Source organism: Emys orbicularis, chromosome 1 (assembly GCF_028017835.1).
Source record: "Emys orbicularis isolate rEmyOrb1 chromosome 1, rEmyOrb1.hap1, whole genome shotgun sequence".
Lineage (NCBI taxonomy): Eukaryota > Metazoa > Chordata > Testudines > Emydidae > Emys > Emys orbicularis.
Genome location: NC_088683.1, coordinates 242,775,261 through 242,792,092, shown reverse-complemented (window position 1 = coordinate 242,792,092; position 16,832 = coordinate 242,775,261). Strand labels below are relative to the sequence as shown.

The window sequence follows — 16,832 nt, the reverse complement described above, 5'->3', positions numbered from 1 at the left end:
TATTGGATACCTTTTGGGAGCTATAACCTGGTAAATCCTGGAAACAGGGAAAGTTGAAGCAGTGTGCTCCTGGGGTACAGTTCTTGTACTGGAAGCATGGTGGCATAACAGCAATGGAAATACACCTCTACCTCGATATAACGCTGTCCTTGGGAGCCAAAAAATCTTACTGCGTTATAGGTGAAACCATGTTATATCGAACTTGCTTTGCTCCGCCAGAGTGCGCAGCCCCACTCCCCCGGAGCACTGCTTTACCGCGTTATATCCAAATTCGTGTTAAATCGGGTAGCGTTATATCGAGGTAGAGGTGTAGTAATAATAGTGACTGTTGGTAACTTTCCACTACATCTCAACTCTGAGATTCTGGAAGATAGTCTCGTTACTTTGTATTTGAAACCAAGATCTTTTGTGGCTTTCTGCTGCAGTGTCATGTGAAAGCTGGTCTACACACAAACTTGCACTGAAATAACTGTCACTTTTAATTCACACCATTTGCTATTTCAGTGAAAGTCAGAATAAAAGTGCTCTAGACTGACAAGCAAAATCAAAATAAGACACTTTTATTCCAAATTTTCACACAGACTTGCACCAATATAATAAGAGCTGTGAACTAAACCTGATTTAGTTATTTAGGTGCAGACTGGTGTGTAGATAAGCCCCCAGGATATACTTGTAGCTCCTGTGGTTAGGCTGTAGCTCAAGTGGTAATAGCTTGTACTGTGGTACTGAAAAATTAGGGTTCAGCCCTCATGATAATTTATGAGGGGATGGTCGGTACATAATATAATTTGATATTCTCTTATTTCCTATTAAAACAAAAAAGACCTAGGAAGTTACATTAAAATACATTAAAAATGTTATTTAGGTTGGCCAGTCAACTATTTGAAAGTTAGGAAATGCAAGATTTATGGTTGCCTGTGCAACCTGTTTCTGCTCCCTTGTGTGTATGCATTATAATACAGTCATTAATTACATGATCATATGCTACCTTTTTTTCCACAGAATCCCAGTCTTATTCAGGGCACAGAACTGACACACGGGAGGTCAAATGCTTGCAACCAAAATAATCTTCTTTTAATGTGTGGGGGAGGGGAAGAAGGGGTTTATTCTATGTATATATAGGAGCAGATTCTGTTTTCAGTTACGCTGGTGTAAAGCCAGAGTAAATCCATTCTGGAGTTACTCCAGCTTTACTCCACGTGAGATCAGAATCTGGTTCATAAACGACTCAGAATGAGATGATGTGAGGAGGAGAAGGAAAGAGGGGAAGAAAGAATCTTACTTTTGCAGCTACCATGATGAAGTTTGCTCAGTGAATAATATCCGGCAGGCCCTTCGTCACTGTTGTTGTGGCTGAAAGTGAGGAATTGAAACCCTGAAGAAGAGGAAACATCTGCTTGAATTTGTATAGAGGGAAAAGTTGCTGTTGAGAATCCAACTGTAGGAGATCCAAGCAGCCAAAAGCACTGCAGGTTTGAGGAGATTGGTCTGTTTGCATTTTCTCCTGCCATTAGATATAAAATGCAATGTAGATATGTGAGTTACCTGTAAATATACATGTTTTTTTTATTATGGTAATAGCCCCCAGAATATTAAAGACTAAAAACCATATACAAACAAAATTAAGGTTGAGGAGACTTAAAAGTGACAAAAGCAGAGAAATGCAGAGATATGGTATAGATTGTAAGCTCTTTGCGGCAGTGATGGTATTATTGTTATTATATGTGTGTACAGCACCTGGCATAATAGGGCCTTGACTCCTGATTGAGGCCTATATGTGCTATAATAATAAAATAATAGTAATAATTAATAATAAATAGACTGTCCTCGACTCATTAATTTTTCCTGTAGTGAGATTTGTAGGACACACGTATGAAATATTATGTACTGTTCTAAATCCCCTGAAATGAATGGGCACTGAATGAAGAATAAAGATTATATTTATGATCATACTTATGATAGTATGTTTCAAATCAATTTTTTTCTCATATTAAATGGAGTTTTTATGATTACGAACAGATACAACACACATCCCGAACTGTGGTGCAACTCCTAATAAACCAATGTTCATTTTTACTTCTAAATATATGTGCAAGTTAGTATTTCAAGTTGTTGGGCCTGGTTCTCCTCACGTGTACACGGAAGAGTAATTCTAATCAGGAGTGACTCGAATGAAGGTAATGCAATTTCACATGTGTGAAATCCATGTGAGAGGGGAAGCAGTCCCAGGGGTGCATATTTAAAGTTCAGCCATCTATACTATTGTTTACTTGTTATCCAAGCAGTATTTTTGATTTGATATGATAATAGTAATAAATACTAATGTTTGTTTCACAATTCAGTGTAGATGTTTGTTAAACAGATGCACTGAGGTGCCTTGATCCCGTTACACACAATTATACTGCTGTGTTTGCATTGGTCCTGTCTGATAAAATACTTATTGGAACAGAAAGCTCTTTTGGTGAGAAGAACTTACAGGCAAAGTATGGTTTGTGGAAGCAGGCTTATTTGTAGGAGATCAATTTTCTATATGTAGGTTTACATCCAATGGTAGACCCAAAGGCACAAATGGACTGGATGAAATGGGAAGAGGGTGTATTATTAATTAACTTGATGTTCATTTTGTGTGAAATTCTTTATATTCTGCAGATTTCCAGCACTGCCTGCCAGGTCCAGGAAAAACATTATATTCTGCAAACAAGGAGATTGAAGAAGTTCTGGAAACTGAGAAGGAAATGACCCAAAGAACTGTCTCAATATCAGTCTTGCAACACCTCCCATGAATCGGATACTATGCAATGATATTGTCGCTGCAGTACGACAGCTTCAGTCTCAAGCATTTCAATCATCTCTGAGTCTCAGACCCAAAACCCTAAGTTAAACGAGATACCAGCCTTTTGCAAGGAGGAGGTAAGCTAGTTTTTGTCTTTGTTTGTTTGTTTGATTGTTTGCTTGGGTTTTTTTATTGTTATTTTTATTTCTCAAGGCTCCTATGATATAACACAAACATTTGCAATGGGAAAAAAAGCTATATTAGATTGAGTTCATCTACCTCCAAGTGCAGATTTGAGGATGGTCTTAGCCAAAATTGTGATGACACATAATTATTTATGATTTATGATCTTAAGGCTCATAAGGATACATATCTAAATGTGAGTAAAGTGAGTGATCAGATTCCCAGCACTGCCTGCCAGGTCCGGGAAAAACATTAGCAATATTTTCCCTCGTCTGTTGGGTTGCTTTATTTTGTCTGACATCTATTTTGTGTATCCAGAAGAAAGGTTGCTATCTCTTTCTTCTTTTAAAAAATAATCTAACTGGAAGCGTTTGTATATTGTCTCGTGTACATGGGTTTGTGTTTGGTAAGTTGCAGATCGCTCCATAGAGTGAATCAGTTCTAGGAATAGCATGAATTGAATGTATATTTCAATGACTGATATGTATCCTGGCTTTTAATTTCATTTCAATCCTTTAATAGTGGATGTTGCACATATATGGTGCTCTTAGCATCCCAAAGCAATTTATATGCATCCAATTATCCTCACAACACCTCTGTAAGGTAAGTATTATTATCCTTATTTTATAAATGGCATTTCTATTTGAGATAAAGAAGTTGAATGCCATTGTACAAGGCACTGCTAAGCCCTCATTTGGAATTCTGTGTACAATTCTGGATACCCATGTTCAAGAAAGAGGAATTCAGCTGGAACAGGTGCAGATCAGCGGAATGGCGAGCCTATCTTAGAAGGAGAGACTCCGCTTGGCTTCTTTAGCCTATCAAAGCAAAGGCTGAGAGGGGATATGATTGCTTTCTGTAAATACTAGCCATCAGTAAATTCAGACTGGAAATTAGAAGCATTATAACTAGGGCTGTTGATTAATCACAGTTAACTCACGCGATTAACTCAAAAAAATTAATCATGATTAAGATATTTTAATCGCGATTAATCGCATTTTTAATCGCACCGTTAGACAAAAGAATATCAATTGAAATTTATTAAATATTTTGGAGGTTTTTCTACATTTATATATATTGTTTCTGTGTTGTAACTGAAATAAAAGTGTATATTATATTTTATTATAAATATTTGCACTGTAAAAATGATAAACAAAAGAAATAGTATTTTTCAATTCACCTTATAAAAGTACTGTAGTGCAATCTCTTTGTCGTGAAAGTGCAACTTACAAATGTAGATTTCTTTTTGTTACATAACTGCACTCAAAAACAAAACAATGTAAAACTTCAGAGCCTACAAGTCCATTCAGTCCTACTTCTTGTTCAGCCAATCGCTACACGAGATAATGCTGCCCGCTTCTTATTTACAATGTCACCAGAAAGTGAGAACCGGCATTTGCATGGCACTTTTATAGCTAGCATTGCAAGGTATTTACGTGCCAGATATGCTAAACCAGTGGTCTCCAAACTTTTTACGCTCAAGATCACTTTTGAATTTAAGGGCAACCCAGGATCTACCCCGCTACTTCCCCGAGGCCCCACCCCTACCCCAAAGCCCCGCCCTGCTCACTCCATTCCCCCTTACCCACCCACCCCCGTAGCTTACTCTCCCCCCCACACTCACTTTCACCGGGCTCAGGTAGGGGATTGGGGAGAAGGAGGGGATACGGGGTACTGGATCTGTGAGGGGGGGTCAGGGCTGGGGCAGAGTGTTGGGGGTGCAGGAAGAGGTACAGGGTGCTGGCTCTGGGAGGGCCTGAGGGCTGGGGCTTGGGGTACAGGATGGGGTTTGGGGTGCATGAGGAGATATGGGGTGCTGGCTCCGTGGTGGGACTCAGGGCTGCGGGTTGGGGTGCGGCCTCCCGCCGGGCCGCAGTTATCTCTGGCCGCTCCCCCGCAGCTTCCATTGGTCACAGCTCCCCATTCCCGGCTAATGGGAGTGCCTGCAGGCAGGAGCAGTGCGTGGAGGGAAACCCCTGCCCCCAGGGCCGCACTGGCCGCTTCCGGGAGCTGAGTGGGGCCGGGGCAGGCGATTAATTGCGTGATTAATCATGATTAATTTTTTAATAGTTTGACAGCACCTAATTATAACCATCAGAAGAGAGAGGTTCTGGAACAGCCTCCCGATAGGAGTACTGGGGGCAAGAAATCTGAATGGTTTCAAAATGGAGTTTATTAATGGGATTATAGGCCAGGGCTGCCTGTGATAGCAACAGACTGGATTTGATGACGCAGGAAGTCCCTTCCAGTTCTATGTTTTTATAGTCTTTTAGATGGGTAAAAGAGGCATGAGTGACTTGCCCAAGGTTGCACAGCTGGTCAGTGGCAGAACTAGGAATTAGAATCTAAAAGTAGGTCTTCTGTCCCTTTCTCTCTCCACAGATGGTGCTCTCTCTCATTAAAGACCTAATAAAAATGAATTTGTTGATATTTGCTCCCGTATGAAAGCCAAGCTGATCCTACTTACCCAGTGATAGTGGCCACAGTAATGATAATCCTCATTACTTGAAAGTTGCATATAGGGCTATTGGAATCAGTTAATCACTATTGTACAATCTCACCAAAGGAGAACCGGAATCAATCTGGGGAAAATGGACAAATCCATTCCAGCAGGATGTCACCTATTAAGAACTCACATTTCCAAGATCCTTTCCTATCTTAGCCTGGGTCCTGAGGGAAAGCTGAGATAGATTTGGATTATTATTTCCATATCACTGCATCCACCCCGTCCCTTTCACTCTACCAATAATGCTCGTCTCGATGCCCGGTTTGGACACTTTTCCCACAAGCATCTCCACATTTTCCTCTATGCCTTTCCCTATGCATGGAACACCTTTTCTTAACTGATCCTTTTCATACTGAAGTCCCTACCGAAGACCCACTTCTTTTGTAGTGCTGACAAGAAACTAACCAGCTGATTGTGGCAAGGTTGGGAGTTACCTGGGAAAAGTCAATATATTTTATACTAGTTTTAAAAAACCCAAACCTTGTTTTAACAAGAGTCCCCAATCAGAACATGGCTAATTACCACCTCACCACACTGCTTGTGTGGCGTACATCCTTCCCAGACCCTCCATCTTGCTGTTTGGTCCTCTTTGTTTTGTCTGCTTAAGAGTATAAATTCTCCTTTTGCTTAGCACATTGTGGGTGCTACTGAAAACATATAAAAATAATAGTAATAGGGCCTGTCAACACTTAAAATGCTGCAGCAGCGCAGCTCACCACTGCAGCTGGGCCGCTGTAGCACTTCAGTGAAAAGTCTACCTACGCCAACAGGAAGGGCTCTCCCATTGGCCTAGCACTGTCTACACTGGGGTTAGGTCGGTTTGACGGCATCGCTGCTGGGTATGGATTTTTCACACTGCTGAGCAAAGTTGTTCTAATGACCTAATTTCCTAATGTAGACCAGTCCATAGTTAATAACAGAAGGTAACATATAAATGCATGGTTTCAAAGAGGACAGTATGTACATTAGGAATGCAGTGCAAGTCCATGGCTCTTCCACTTATTTGTGCATTTTATTTATTTTTATTTAAATTTTTCAAAGGCCTCTCCCCAGCTCTAGGTGACCTGGAGGGTATTTAAAACAACAGTCCATCCAAAGAATAATCACACAAGCAGCAACCCATAATCCACATATCACAAAATGAAATTATATACAAAAGTATATCCCACCCACAACCCCCATCCCATTCAAACCTTATACCCTCCCTGAAAGCCCCAATAGATAGATGGCCTTTGCAGCATATCTAACAGTCAACAGACTCAGGACTAGAGCTAGGTGAAATTTTTCAGTCAAAACTTCTATTTGATGAAAACTGCAGATTTGGTCGAAATGAAATGTTCAGCTTTGGGTCAAGTGAAATATTTCATGTAACCTGAAATTATTATTTATTTGTTGATTCCCCAAACATTTCAAAAAAATCATTTTTGGCATGACCCATGATGATTTTATTTTATTTTTTGAAATTGCCAGTGAACTGAAAACTTTCCTCAGCTCCACTCAGCCTATCAGCAGAACAAGGGAAGCAAGTGCCAGAGCCAAGCAGCTCTCACTGAAAATGCCCTCCAGCAGCTCGCTCTAGTTTACCCTGAGGGGGTTCCAGCTAGTCATGCCTCTGCTGACAATACGGCAGGATTAACCGGGGAGGGAGGCGCTCTATTTCAGGCAGACTCTAGAGATACCAGTGCCACACCAGTAATGGCCAGTTAGCTATAAAGGAGCCCTATTTACACTAGTACTGTACCAATAGCTGACTCAAAGTGATGCAAGGCCTTACTCCTCACCTTGAGCAGACTGTAAAAGGGGTCATGATACTTGTAAGGTTGCTAAGGCGAAATAGGGACTTTTTGTGGCCCTGTATTCACCCCATAATATGTTATTTAAAAAAAGAAGAGTGAACTTTTAAAGGCCCCAGGATTACCCCAATGAATTTCCCAACATGTCCTGATCCTGAGAGTGGAGTTTACAGCGCTGTTTCTTGTTCAGTGGTGGGGCAAAGTCCTTTCTGCAGTGCTGCCTGTGAATGTTTCCAACAGCAGCATTATAAAAGCATGCACTGTGCTTGCAAAATCATGGCTAGCATCATGGTGGACGAGCTAAGCAGGGGGAGAGTGAGATTTTGAAGGTAGGAGAGGAATGACAAGTGGGAACAAAGAGGAATGAAAACAGAGCAAAGAGAAACAAGAAATTAGGGAGGGAAGGGAAAGAGGGATCAAGTGGGATGCAGATGAGCAAGAGAGGGATGGTTAGGAAGAGCTGAGAAGAGGGACCAATAGTATCTAAGATTCCTGAGCACATCATTGGAGAGAGATAGAAAACATCTTTTGTGTCAAATTTTCACAACTTTCTGTTCAGCTCTAGCACTCTGTGTGATTCGTACTGAAGCTTCGGCAAACTCTCATCCCAGCAGTTGTGCCCGTATTGTTGCCACGTAATGATGTCATGAGAAAGATTCTGCAGTGTTTAAAAAGAGATGGTCTCGGCAATGGTCTGTCTGCACTGCAGTAACAGTATATCTTGGCTGTCCCAACCTGGGTTTAACATGGCTTTGAAGAACAGTGGGTATGAAACTACTCTCCCTGAAATGCGGGGTACCCTGTGGAAATGTTTAAGGTTCTAATATAGCTTGAGGATATGGCTATGATTCTGTCTGCACTACAAAATTATAATGAGTTGTAACCAGTTATGGATCTCCAGGGACTGTGCTATGCCCCAGACTTGAAGTAGTCTCCTGGGAGTACCTCTTCAGTGCTCCATACCCCCAGGGTGTCCCACTTTTCCTCCAGGATAGGCCATACAGCCTCAACACCTCTGAGACCGGGCCTTCAGGCTCCACCCCTCCCGTTTCTCACCATGAGCTCTGAACAGAGAGTCTGACTAAGGTAGACATCTGTTCAGACATGTTACCCTCTTCAGGGATCAATGTCCTTCATTAAGTATTTGCAGCAACATCAGGCAGCCTTTCTAAAATGCAATGAGTTTTAATAGTCAACTGGAAAAGAGTGTTGGGACATCCTTAGACTAGCAAAGAGAGACAAAGGGTAAGACAGAGTCATACTGGCTGAAGCCAGGGCTCCACCAAGCTAGTCTGCCCTAGAATCCGTGTGTGTGTGTGTGCGTGTGTGTCCCTTTGACTCTGAGTCCTGAATGGCTCCTGTGTGTCTGTGAACCTTGTCCTAACACAATCTCCTATCACCTCTCATCTTTGATCTCTGGACACAGACATGCTTGTTCACATGTTCAGCTTGCCAGAACCTCCTGTGGTTTAGTGTTAACTTTCAGACACTGGGGTTCCTGTTGTCTTTTCTGGATCCTCCATTGGTATGTGTTGATTCCAACCAGCTCTTGATGGTGTATTCATACTACCACAGACAGCTAGGTGACCCAAATACCTCAGACCTCCTGCTCAGTTCCAGGAGACATATTTTAACCCCTCTGTCCCACTGGGTAACAATCCCAAGCCTAATGGGGAGAGGCATATTGCTCATAAACATATTCCAGAGTATTCTCACTTTCATCACATTTCTCCTGAAATGGCTGTAAATTGTACTGTAGAAAGGCCTTAAGAAAAACAATTCACAGAATAAAAACCTCATCTTTCCATTTCCTTGAGTTTGCGATGATTAACCTTCCCTGAGAGCAATTAAAATCTTATGTAAGAGAAGAACTTTTCTTATCATGAGCAAAAATTCCAGTAATTATTGTTGTTTCTTTGTACTGTAATTGTTTTTCTAAGGAGAAAATCTCCTTTAACAGCAAAACAGGTACTGAAGGAAAGAAAAGTTTTCTCCTCCTAGAACAATAATATTCAGACTTCAGTAGTTCAGGAGACAAATTAGCGATCAACATTACCCAAAAGAGCCACGGTTGTGTGACTTCATTGTTTCATTTACTGTAGTACAATATATTCATAATTAAACAATATGACAGGGGAAATATATATACACCTCTACCCCGATATAACGTGACCCGATATAACACGAATTCTGATATAACGCGGTAAAGCAGTGCTCCGGGGGAGGCAGGGCTGTGCACTCCGGCGGATCAAAGCAAGTTCGATATAACGCCGTTTCACCTATAACGCGGTAAGATTTTTTGGCTCCCGAGGACAGCATTATATCGGGGTAGAGGTGTATATAAAAATCACAGCAAAAAGACTGACCAAATATTACTATTTTATCAAATGCAATTGGTTAATAACCTAGTAAAATCATCCTGATTGGTTAATAACTTAGATTGTTTAATAATTAAATCACATTGTGTTTTAATATCATATGCTGCAGAGAGATGCAGGAGACACATTAAAGAGCCACTAGTGGCTCACGAGCCTCAGTCTAAGTATCAGTGTCTTTGAGGAAATTCAATTTCCTATGAGAAGAGTGAAATAATGGAGCTCTTGTTTAGTATTCCATAATTAGCCACTTTGAACCAAATTTAGATGTGAGTCTAACTGACTCTTAGGGAGTCTAAGCAGGTGTAATGTGGGTCTGCTCAGTGTTGTTACACAAACTTAGACTTGCACCTATTTGCCAACATGTTATTTACACTCTCTCATATATTACCTATCGATTTGGCCCACTGAGTCTAAGGCACTAAAGTCTTACGCATGAACTTAATTTATTGGGACTACTCATGCAGGTGAAGTTAAGCAGATGTGTGAATCTTTGCAGGATCAAAGCCATAGCAAGAGTAGAAGAGGGGTCAGAAAAGAGAGATGTAGCAGAATAATGAGGGGATGAAAGAAGGCTGTAAGATAAGTGGAGGTGTGATCTACTTCTACCCTCCTATTAAAGTGCAAAAATAACTCTTTAAAATTAAACAGTCTGGAGAACACAGTGAAATTTTTGTCTCTCTCACTCTCTCTCTTTTTTTTTTTTTTTTAATAAATTTGGACTAGAACTTAAATCTGAAATTCAAATCCAGCTTACACCCAGCAACCCCATTAAAAATATAAACCTCCAAACCTCAAAATGTATAAATTACTGGATATCAGGCAAAATAGCTACTTGTCATTTACCAGTAGTTACTTAGAATTGCTCAGAATTGTTTAATATTTGTTAAAAATTACTTGGTTTCTAAAGACTAACTCCCAGCAAACTTATTACTTGGCATCTATTAATAATTGCCTAGAATCATTTAGTCACTAATAAATGACAAGAGAATTGTTTTACTGAGGATTAGTAATATAAAACTAAGTCATTTCTAACAGATACTGAGTAACTCCAGATAATTTTTGTTGGGAATTACCTAGTGATTTTTAAGTAATGAATTCTAATTAGTACTAAAGCAATCACTTCTTGCAAATCTGCAAATATCAAGAATGATTAAATGAACACAAGAAATACTTTATAAAGAAAAAGGAATTGTGTAGGACCTCAGAGTATAGAGGCAATGCAGTGTCCCTGAGCACAGCTGGGAGGATATCGAGGGAAGACTTCATTGGTTTAGAGGGGTGGGCTGCAGAAGGTGTAGAAAGGGAAGATTCCCACAGTAGGCTGTAGTCCCCCCTTTGCCGGAACCTTTAAACCGGGGATTTGCAGGGATATAGCTCTGTGCATCCTGATCCTGGTTGCTGCTAAGGGGCTCACAGTGCAAGAGGTGCTTCCAGAGATAACCCTCTGGCTGTCTTTGCACTGGGCAGGGTCTATGTAAGGGATGTTATAAAAAATTATGCTGCAGCCAAGTGGCCCCAAGGAGCTGTTCTGGTAGCTGGAGATCAAAAGAGAAAGCTAGTCAAAAAGTCCCTAAAGTCACAAGTGAAAAAGTAAAAATCCTTAGATCTAGTATGGAGGTTATTTATTTAACAAAGACAACGGAGACTCTGAATAGTCCTAAACAAAAAAGGAAGCAGGTAGATAAGAAAAAAAAATATGGCAAGATACAAGATTTTATTTCTCCACACAAATTTCCTTCAGAAAATAGAAATCCATCCAAATGAATTCAGTTGAAAGTAGTATAAACTACGACAAGTAAAAAGTAAGGGCATCGCAAAGAAACAAAATTATTTCTTTGCACCATTCTTCACCAGAAAGGATCATGAGGGAACATTTACTCTTTGCAGGTAATAAAGATGAGGTACTGAAAGAGGCTGAGGTGTAAAAAGAGATGGTGCTGGAACAAATTGATAAACTAAGGAGCAATAAGTCAACAGGATGAGAGGGTATAAACCCAAGAGTAAGAATGAAGTGGCTGGGAGGCTAATGAGTATGCAATCTCTCTTTAAAATTTGCTATTATACTAGAGGGCACCACTCTTTCAAAAATAGTACTAAGGGAGATATAAGGAATTTATAAATTAGGAAATCTAACTTTAGTCCCAGGTAAATCGGTTAAAATTGCAAGTAAAAACAGAATTAAAATATACCTGTATGTTAGGTTCAAAGGACCAGCTTCTGAAAAAGGAAAATCATGCCTCTCTGATTTACTATAATGTTTTCAGCATGTCAACAGAAGTAATAAAGAAGCAGCAGATGGCGTAATACATTTGGACCTTCAAAAAGCCTGTGACAAAGTCCCTCGCAAAAGACTCTTAAAATAACTAAAGTGTCCAAGGTGAGGATTGAGTATTCCTGGATCAGCAACCAAGAGGCAAGAAACAAAGTAGGAAATCATTGTCTGACAAGTTACGGTTACATGCTAGGACTAGTATTCTTTAATATGTTTAATAACATTCTGGAAAAGAGGATGAACAGTGAGGTGACCACATTTGAAAGTGGCACAAAATTCTTTAGGTTAGTCAGGACAGAGAGAAGGGTCAGGAACCTCCTGTCAGGGACATTCAGGGCAGCATGGCAGCAGATGAAGCTCACTGCAGCAAATGCAAGATAATACACATTGGAAGGAATAATAATAATAATCTCAGCTCCTCATTTCTGAGTTCAAAATGAACTATAACCACTGTGGATAGTCCTTTGCTCAATATGCATCAATGGTCAAAAAAGCAAACCAAATGTAAGGACATAAAAGAAAAGGGAAAGAAAATGATACTGAAAATATTATAATGCATTTATATAACCAAGGGATTGGCAAGCTTTGGCATGCGGCCCATCACGGTAAGCCCCTGGCGGGCTGGGATGGTTTTTTTACCTGCCGCGTACGCAGGTTCGGTCAATCGTGGCTCCCACTGGCCCCAGTTAGCTGTTCCAGGCCAATGGGGGCGGCGGAAAGCGGTGCAGGCCGAGGGATGTGCTGGCCGCTGCTTCCCGCCGCCCCCATTGGCCTGGAATGGTGAACTGCGGACAGTGGGAGCCGCGATCAGCCAAACCTGCAGACATGGCAGGTAAACAAACCATCCTGATCCGCCAGGGGCTGACCCTGACTGGCCACATGGCAAAGGTTGCCGATCTTTGATATAAACCAATAATATGCCATCACTTGGAAAACTGTGTTCAGTTCCAATCACCTTCTCTCAAAAGAAATTGACAGATTCAGAGAATTGCTGCAAATATAAACAGAGCCAGGAAAAGATTCCCATATAAGGAGAGATTGAAAAGACTAGGAATGTTTCAAATAGAAAGGAAATGAATAAGAGGAGATATGAAATAATAGATGGCATCAAGACTGATAATACCTAATGTTAGAGTGCTTTCCCTTCACCCATCCCCTGGTTCTTGTCACGCAGACAGAAAGCAGAAGACCAGAAGCCCCAAATGCAGGCAATGCGATGTGTGTTGGGGTTAGTTCCAAGCAAGCACATATAACTCTGAGCCACAGAGTCTTGTTTCCCAGCATCCCATTCCCAGCTCTGACGCCGCAGAGCGTTGCTATGTCCCTGTTCCCCATTCCCACCCCCTCTTCCTTCTTCTTAGCAGGCCCAAACATGCCTGCAATGCATGCCCACAGTCCCACCCCTTACAATTTATGGTTGTGTTCCGTTTTGGAGGGTCGTGGGTCTGGGTCTTCGTCCCACCTATTTTGTACCCCATGGGAGGCGTAAGGAGTGAGGTTGTGCTCTGGCCAAGGCCAGGCCTTTCTCTGGCTTTTAGTGTGTCTTATGCTTGACGGCCCTTGCCCCTCCTAACTGGTTGCTTGACCTTCGCTTGAGAGAGGACCCAGGCAGCCTTCCAGTGTATGCTCATATATTACACTCCCACCATACCCTTTTCTTATCTCTTAGTTCCATCTCTTATCTCTTTCATCCCATCTGCTTGAGGGCAGTGCCTTTGTCTTTGTCTTTTGTTTACACATATTAGTATAAGATATAAGAGTATCAAAAAGTCAAACCCAAAATTCTATCTCAGGCTGACAAACAAGCCTATGTGCTAACACCTAACTATTATTTAAATGCTTTTAATCTATAGCTCTCAGAAGGTTTTACAAAGGAAATAAGTAGATGGGCCCTGTTGCCATAATATCTGAGCACCTCACAATCTTTAATGTATTTATCCTCACCACACCCCAGCGAGGTAGCGCAGTGCTGTTATCCGCTTCGTATGGAAGGGGAACTGAGGAAAAGAGGACCAGATCCACAAAAGGATTTAGGCATCTAACTCCCACTTTAGGCGACTAAGTCCAAAATTTAGGCACCACAGAAATCCTCAAAACCACGACTCAGCTGCCACCTAACTCTGGAGGTGCCTAAAATTGTTCAGTGCCAACATTTCTGCTGTTAAAGTCCCCAAGGTGCCTAAATTTCTGTCTCTGGCTGTGCACATCACTGCCTCAATACTGATGGCCAGTGCCTAGCTCATGCCTGCATAATCCTCAAACCAGGTGAAACTAGGCAATGTCCCACCTACCTCACCTGCGGGGCCCAACCAGTAGGCATGCTTTAAGCCATACAGAGAAGCTGAGGGAGGAAGGAGGCAGCAGTGGCCTTCCTTATAATCTTTAGTCCACTGGTTAGAACACTCACCTGGGATGTGGAAGCCCCTGGTTCAGTTCCACCCTTAGAAAAGAACTGCTTTGAACTTGGGCTTTCCACCCCTCAGATGCATGCCCCAACCACTCGACTGTGGGATAGTCTCTTGTGAGGCTCTCTCAATCTCTCTTGTTGAAGCTGTTCCACTTTATATTACATAATTAAAAAATGAAATAGACACTGGGTGAGAGAGTTTGTGACTGACCCTACAGCCAGTGATTAGGGCAGTCAGAGGAGAGGTGGGAAACCCAAAGTCAAATCCCTTCTCCACAGCAGGCAGAGGGAAGAACTGAACTGGGGTCTCCCACCTGAGTGTCTTAACTACAGGGCTAAAGGTTATAAAGCTACCACCACCTCTGTTTTGTGTAGAATTAGGAGGGCACTTCTGCCATTTTTGCAAACAACAGCTTAGGTTCCTGGCTCCAGGAGAAGGGCACATGGCTGCACATCCCAAGCAGAGATAGGTGCTCCCCTCCAGCCTAGATTTAGGCACCTAACTCCCTGAAAGGGGCAGGGGGCAGGACACATCCCTCTCCTCTGCATCTGCTATTGGCTAGCTTTGACAGCTCAGTTCCTAGCATGCAGGCTTTCATGGATCCCATTCTTAGGCAGCTGGCTTCCTCATGCATTCTACAGAGAGCCTAGGTGCCTAACCCAGGGTTTGTGAATTCTACTGAGTGGCGAGGCACCACAATGCCTGCGTCCCTTTGGGCCAGAGGGCCCAAGCAACCAGCCCAAAGTCACAGTGAGTCTGTGACAAAGAAGGGGCTTGAACCTCAGTCTCCCAAGTACCAGCATAATGCCTTAGCTACGGGGCATTGTTGCTGGTGTATACGTGTGATGTATTTAGCTGATTCTAGTGACTAATAAAAACAGTCTTTGATTCTGTCCTTAAAAGAAATCAAGCTTTACAGAAACCTAAGTGTGCTTTGGCATCTGTTTCTTCTCTTGTAGGTTTCATTCCTGTCTATTTCCAAGGAAAAAAGGATGGCTGCCACTCTAGGACTTATTTCCATGGGTTTTTGCATCATGTTATTTCCTACGTTGCATGCTGACATTGTGTATACAGAGTGTAAGTATAATACTTTAATTGAGAATCTAAAGGACTGGGAATAATTCATCTCACTTTAGGGATATTTGCCTGTCCGGTTACGCTATGTATTGTCATAGCAGGCGTGCTAAATACTAGCCTCTGCACCTGAAAACTTTGAAAAATCTTATTGCATCCTCTCTGATATTAATTCATAAAACTTACAGCGAAGTCATCATCCTCACCCATTGCCAACTTGACGCTGAATCCTGGAAAACTAAAGCTGACCTGGGACAGCAGTGTCACTGTTACTGAATACAGCTGTTCTATGCATGTAGGCGAGCGTGTCAAAAGGGGAAAGGTAAGTTTTCTATTTACTTATTAACAGAAACAATTAACTGTAGTTTCTTTTCCTTTTATATACTTGATTTATTGAAGAAACATATGTATCACTTGTAGTATCATAAAAACCTAGAAAATGACCATATGTTTCCAGAGTTCTTGGAGACTTTTATTACATATATTAGGGCAGGTTCAGTTCACAGTGAGGTATAGCATCAGAAGGGACCAACTAGAAACACCCCTTAGTCCAATGTCATTCAATATCTTTATCAATGATCTGAAAAAAAATGTAAATTTAATGCTGGTAAAAACTGTTGGAATAGTAAATAAGAAGGATAGGTCAGTTATACAGAGCGCTGTAGATGACTGGGGGAAGTGGGATCATTTAAACAACATGCATTTTAGTGCAACATAATGCAAGATTATACACTTGTAACACAGAATGTAGGTCACACTTACAGAATGAGGGACTCTATCCTAGAAAACAGTGACCCTGAAAAGGACATAGGGTTAATGTTAAAAACCAGCTCAACATGCGCTCCCAGTGCAACGCTGGGCCACAGGTATGTCTACACAGCAACGGAGAGGTGTAATTCCCAGTGCAGGTACACATTCACACCCTAGCTCTGCTCATGCTAATGCCTAAGAATAGCAGTCTGGCCTTGGCAGCATAGGTGACAGATTGGGCTCGCCACCCAAGTACAATCCTGCCCAGTCACCAGGCAGCTAGACTGACCCAGTGTCCATACCACCACAGCCCCACTGCTATTCTTAGATGCTAGCTTGAGCAGAGATAGCATGAGTATAATTTCCAGCATGGGCAGACAAACTTCCCAGCTGCTGTTAGACATACTCTGAGAGTGCTAATGCAATTATTGGATATATAAGCAAGAGAATATTGAATAGGCAGAGGGTGCTCTGTGTACAGCATTGGTGAGATTGTTATTGGAATACTGTGTCCAGTTCTGGTGTCACCACTTCAAAAGGATGCTGAAAATTGAAGAGTTCAGGATAGAGCTACATGAATGATCTGAGGTCTGGGAAACCTGCTTTGCAGGAAAAGACTTCGAGTATGTCTACACTACAAACGTAAGTCGACCTATATTAGGGTGAGTTATAGCCACTGCAGTAATTACATGTCC

At 41.7% G+C, this 16,832-nt stretch overlaps 1 protein-coding gene across 1 annotated transcript in view; it reads left to right on the top strand.

Annotated features, from left to right (window-relative positions):
* The first annotated feature begins 2,792 nt into the window (after positions 1–2,792).
* Positions 2,793–16,832, top strand: part of LOC135883866 (granulocyte-macrophage colony-stimulating factor receptor subunit alpha-like) — a 36,335-nt gene continuing 22,295 nt past the window's right edge. Inside the window, exons 1-4 of the mRNA XM_065411135.1 lie at positions 2,793–2,910; positions 3,479–3,559; positions 15,273–15,390; positions 15,576–15,709. Coding sequence (XP_065267207.1) covers positions 3,482–3,559; positions 15,273–15,390; positions 15,576–15,709 — 330 coding nt within the window. The 5' untranslated portion in view covers positions 2,793–2,910; positions 3,479–3,481. The remainder of the gene's footprint in view (positions 2,911–3,478; positions 3,560–15,272; positions 15,391–15,575; positions 15,710–16,832) is intronic.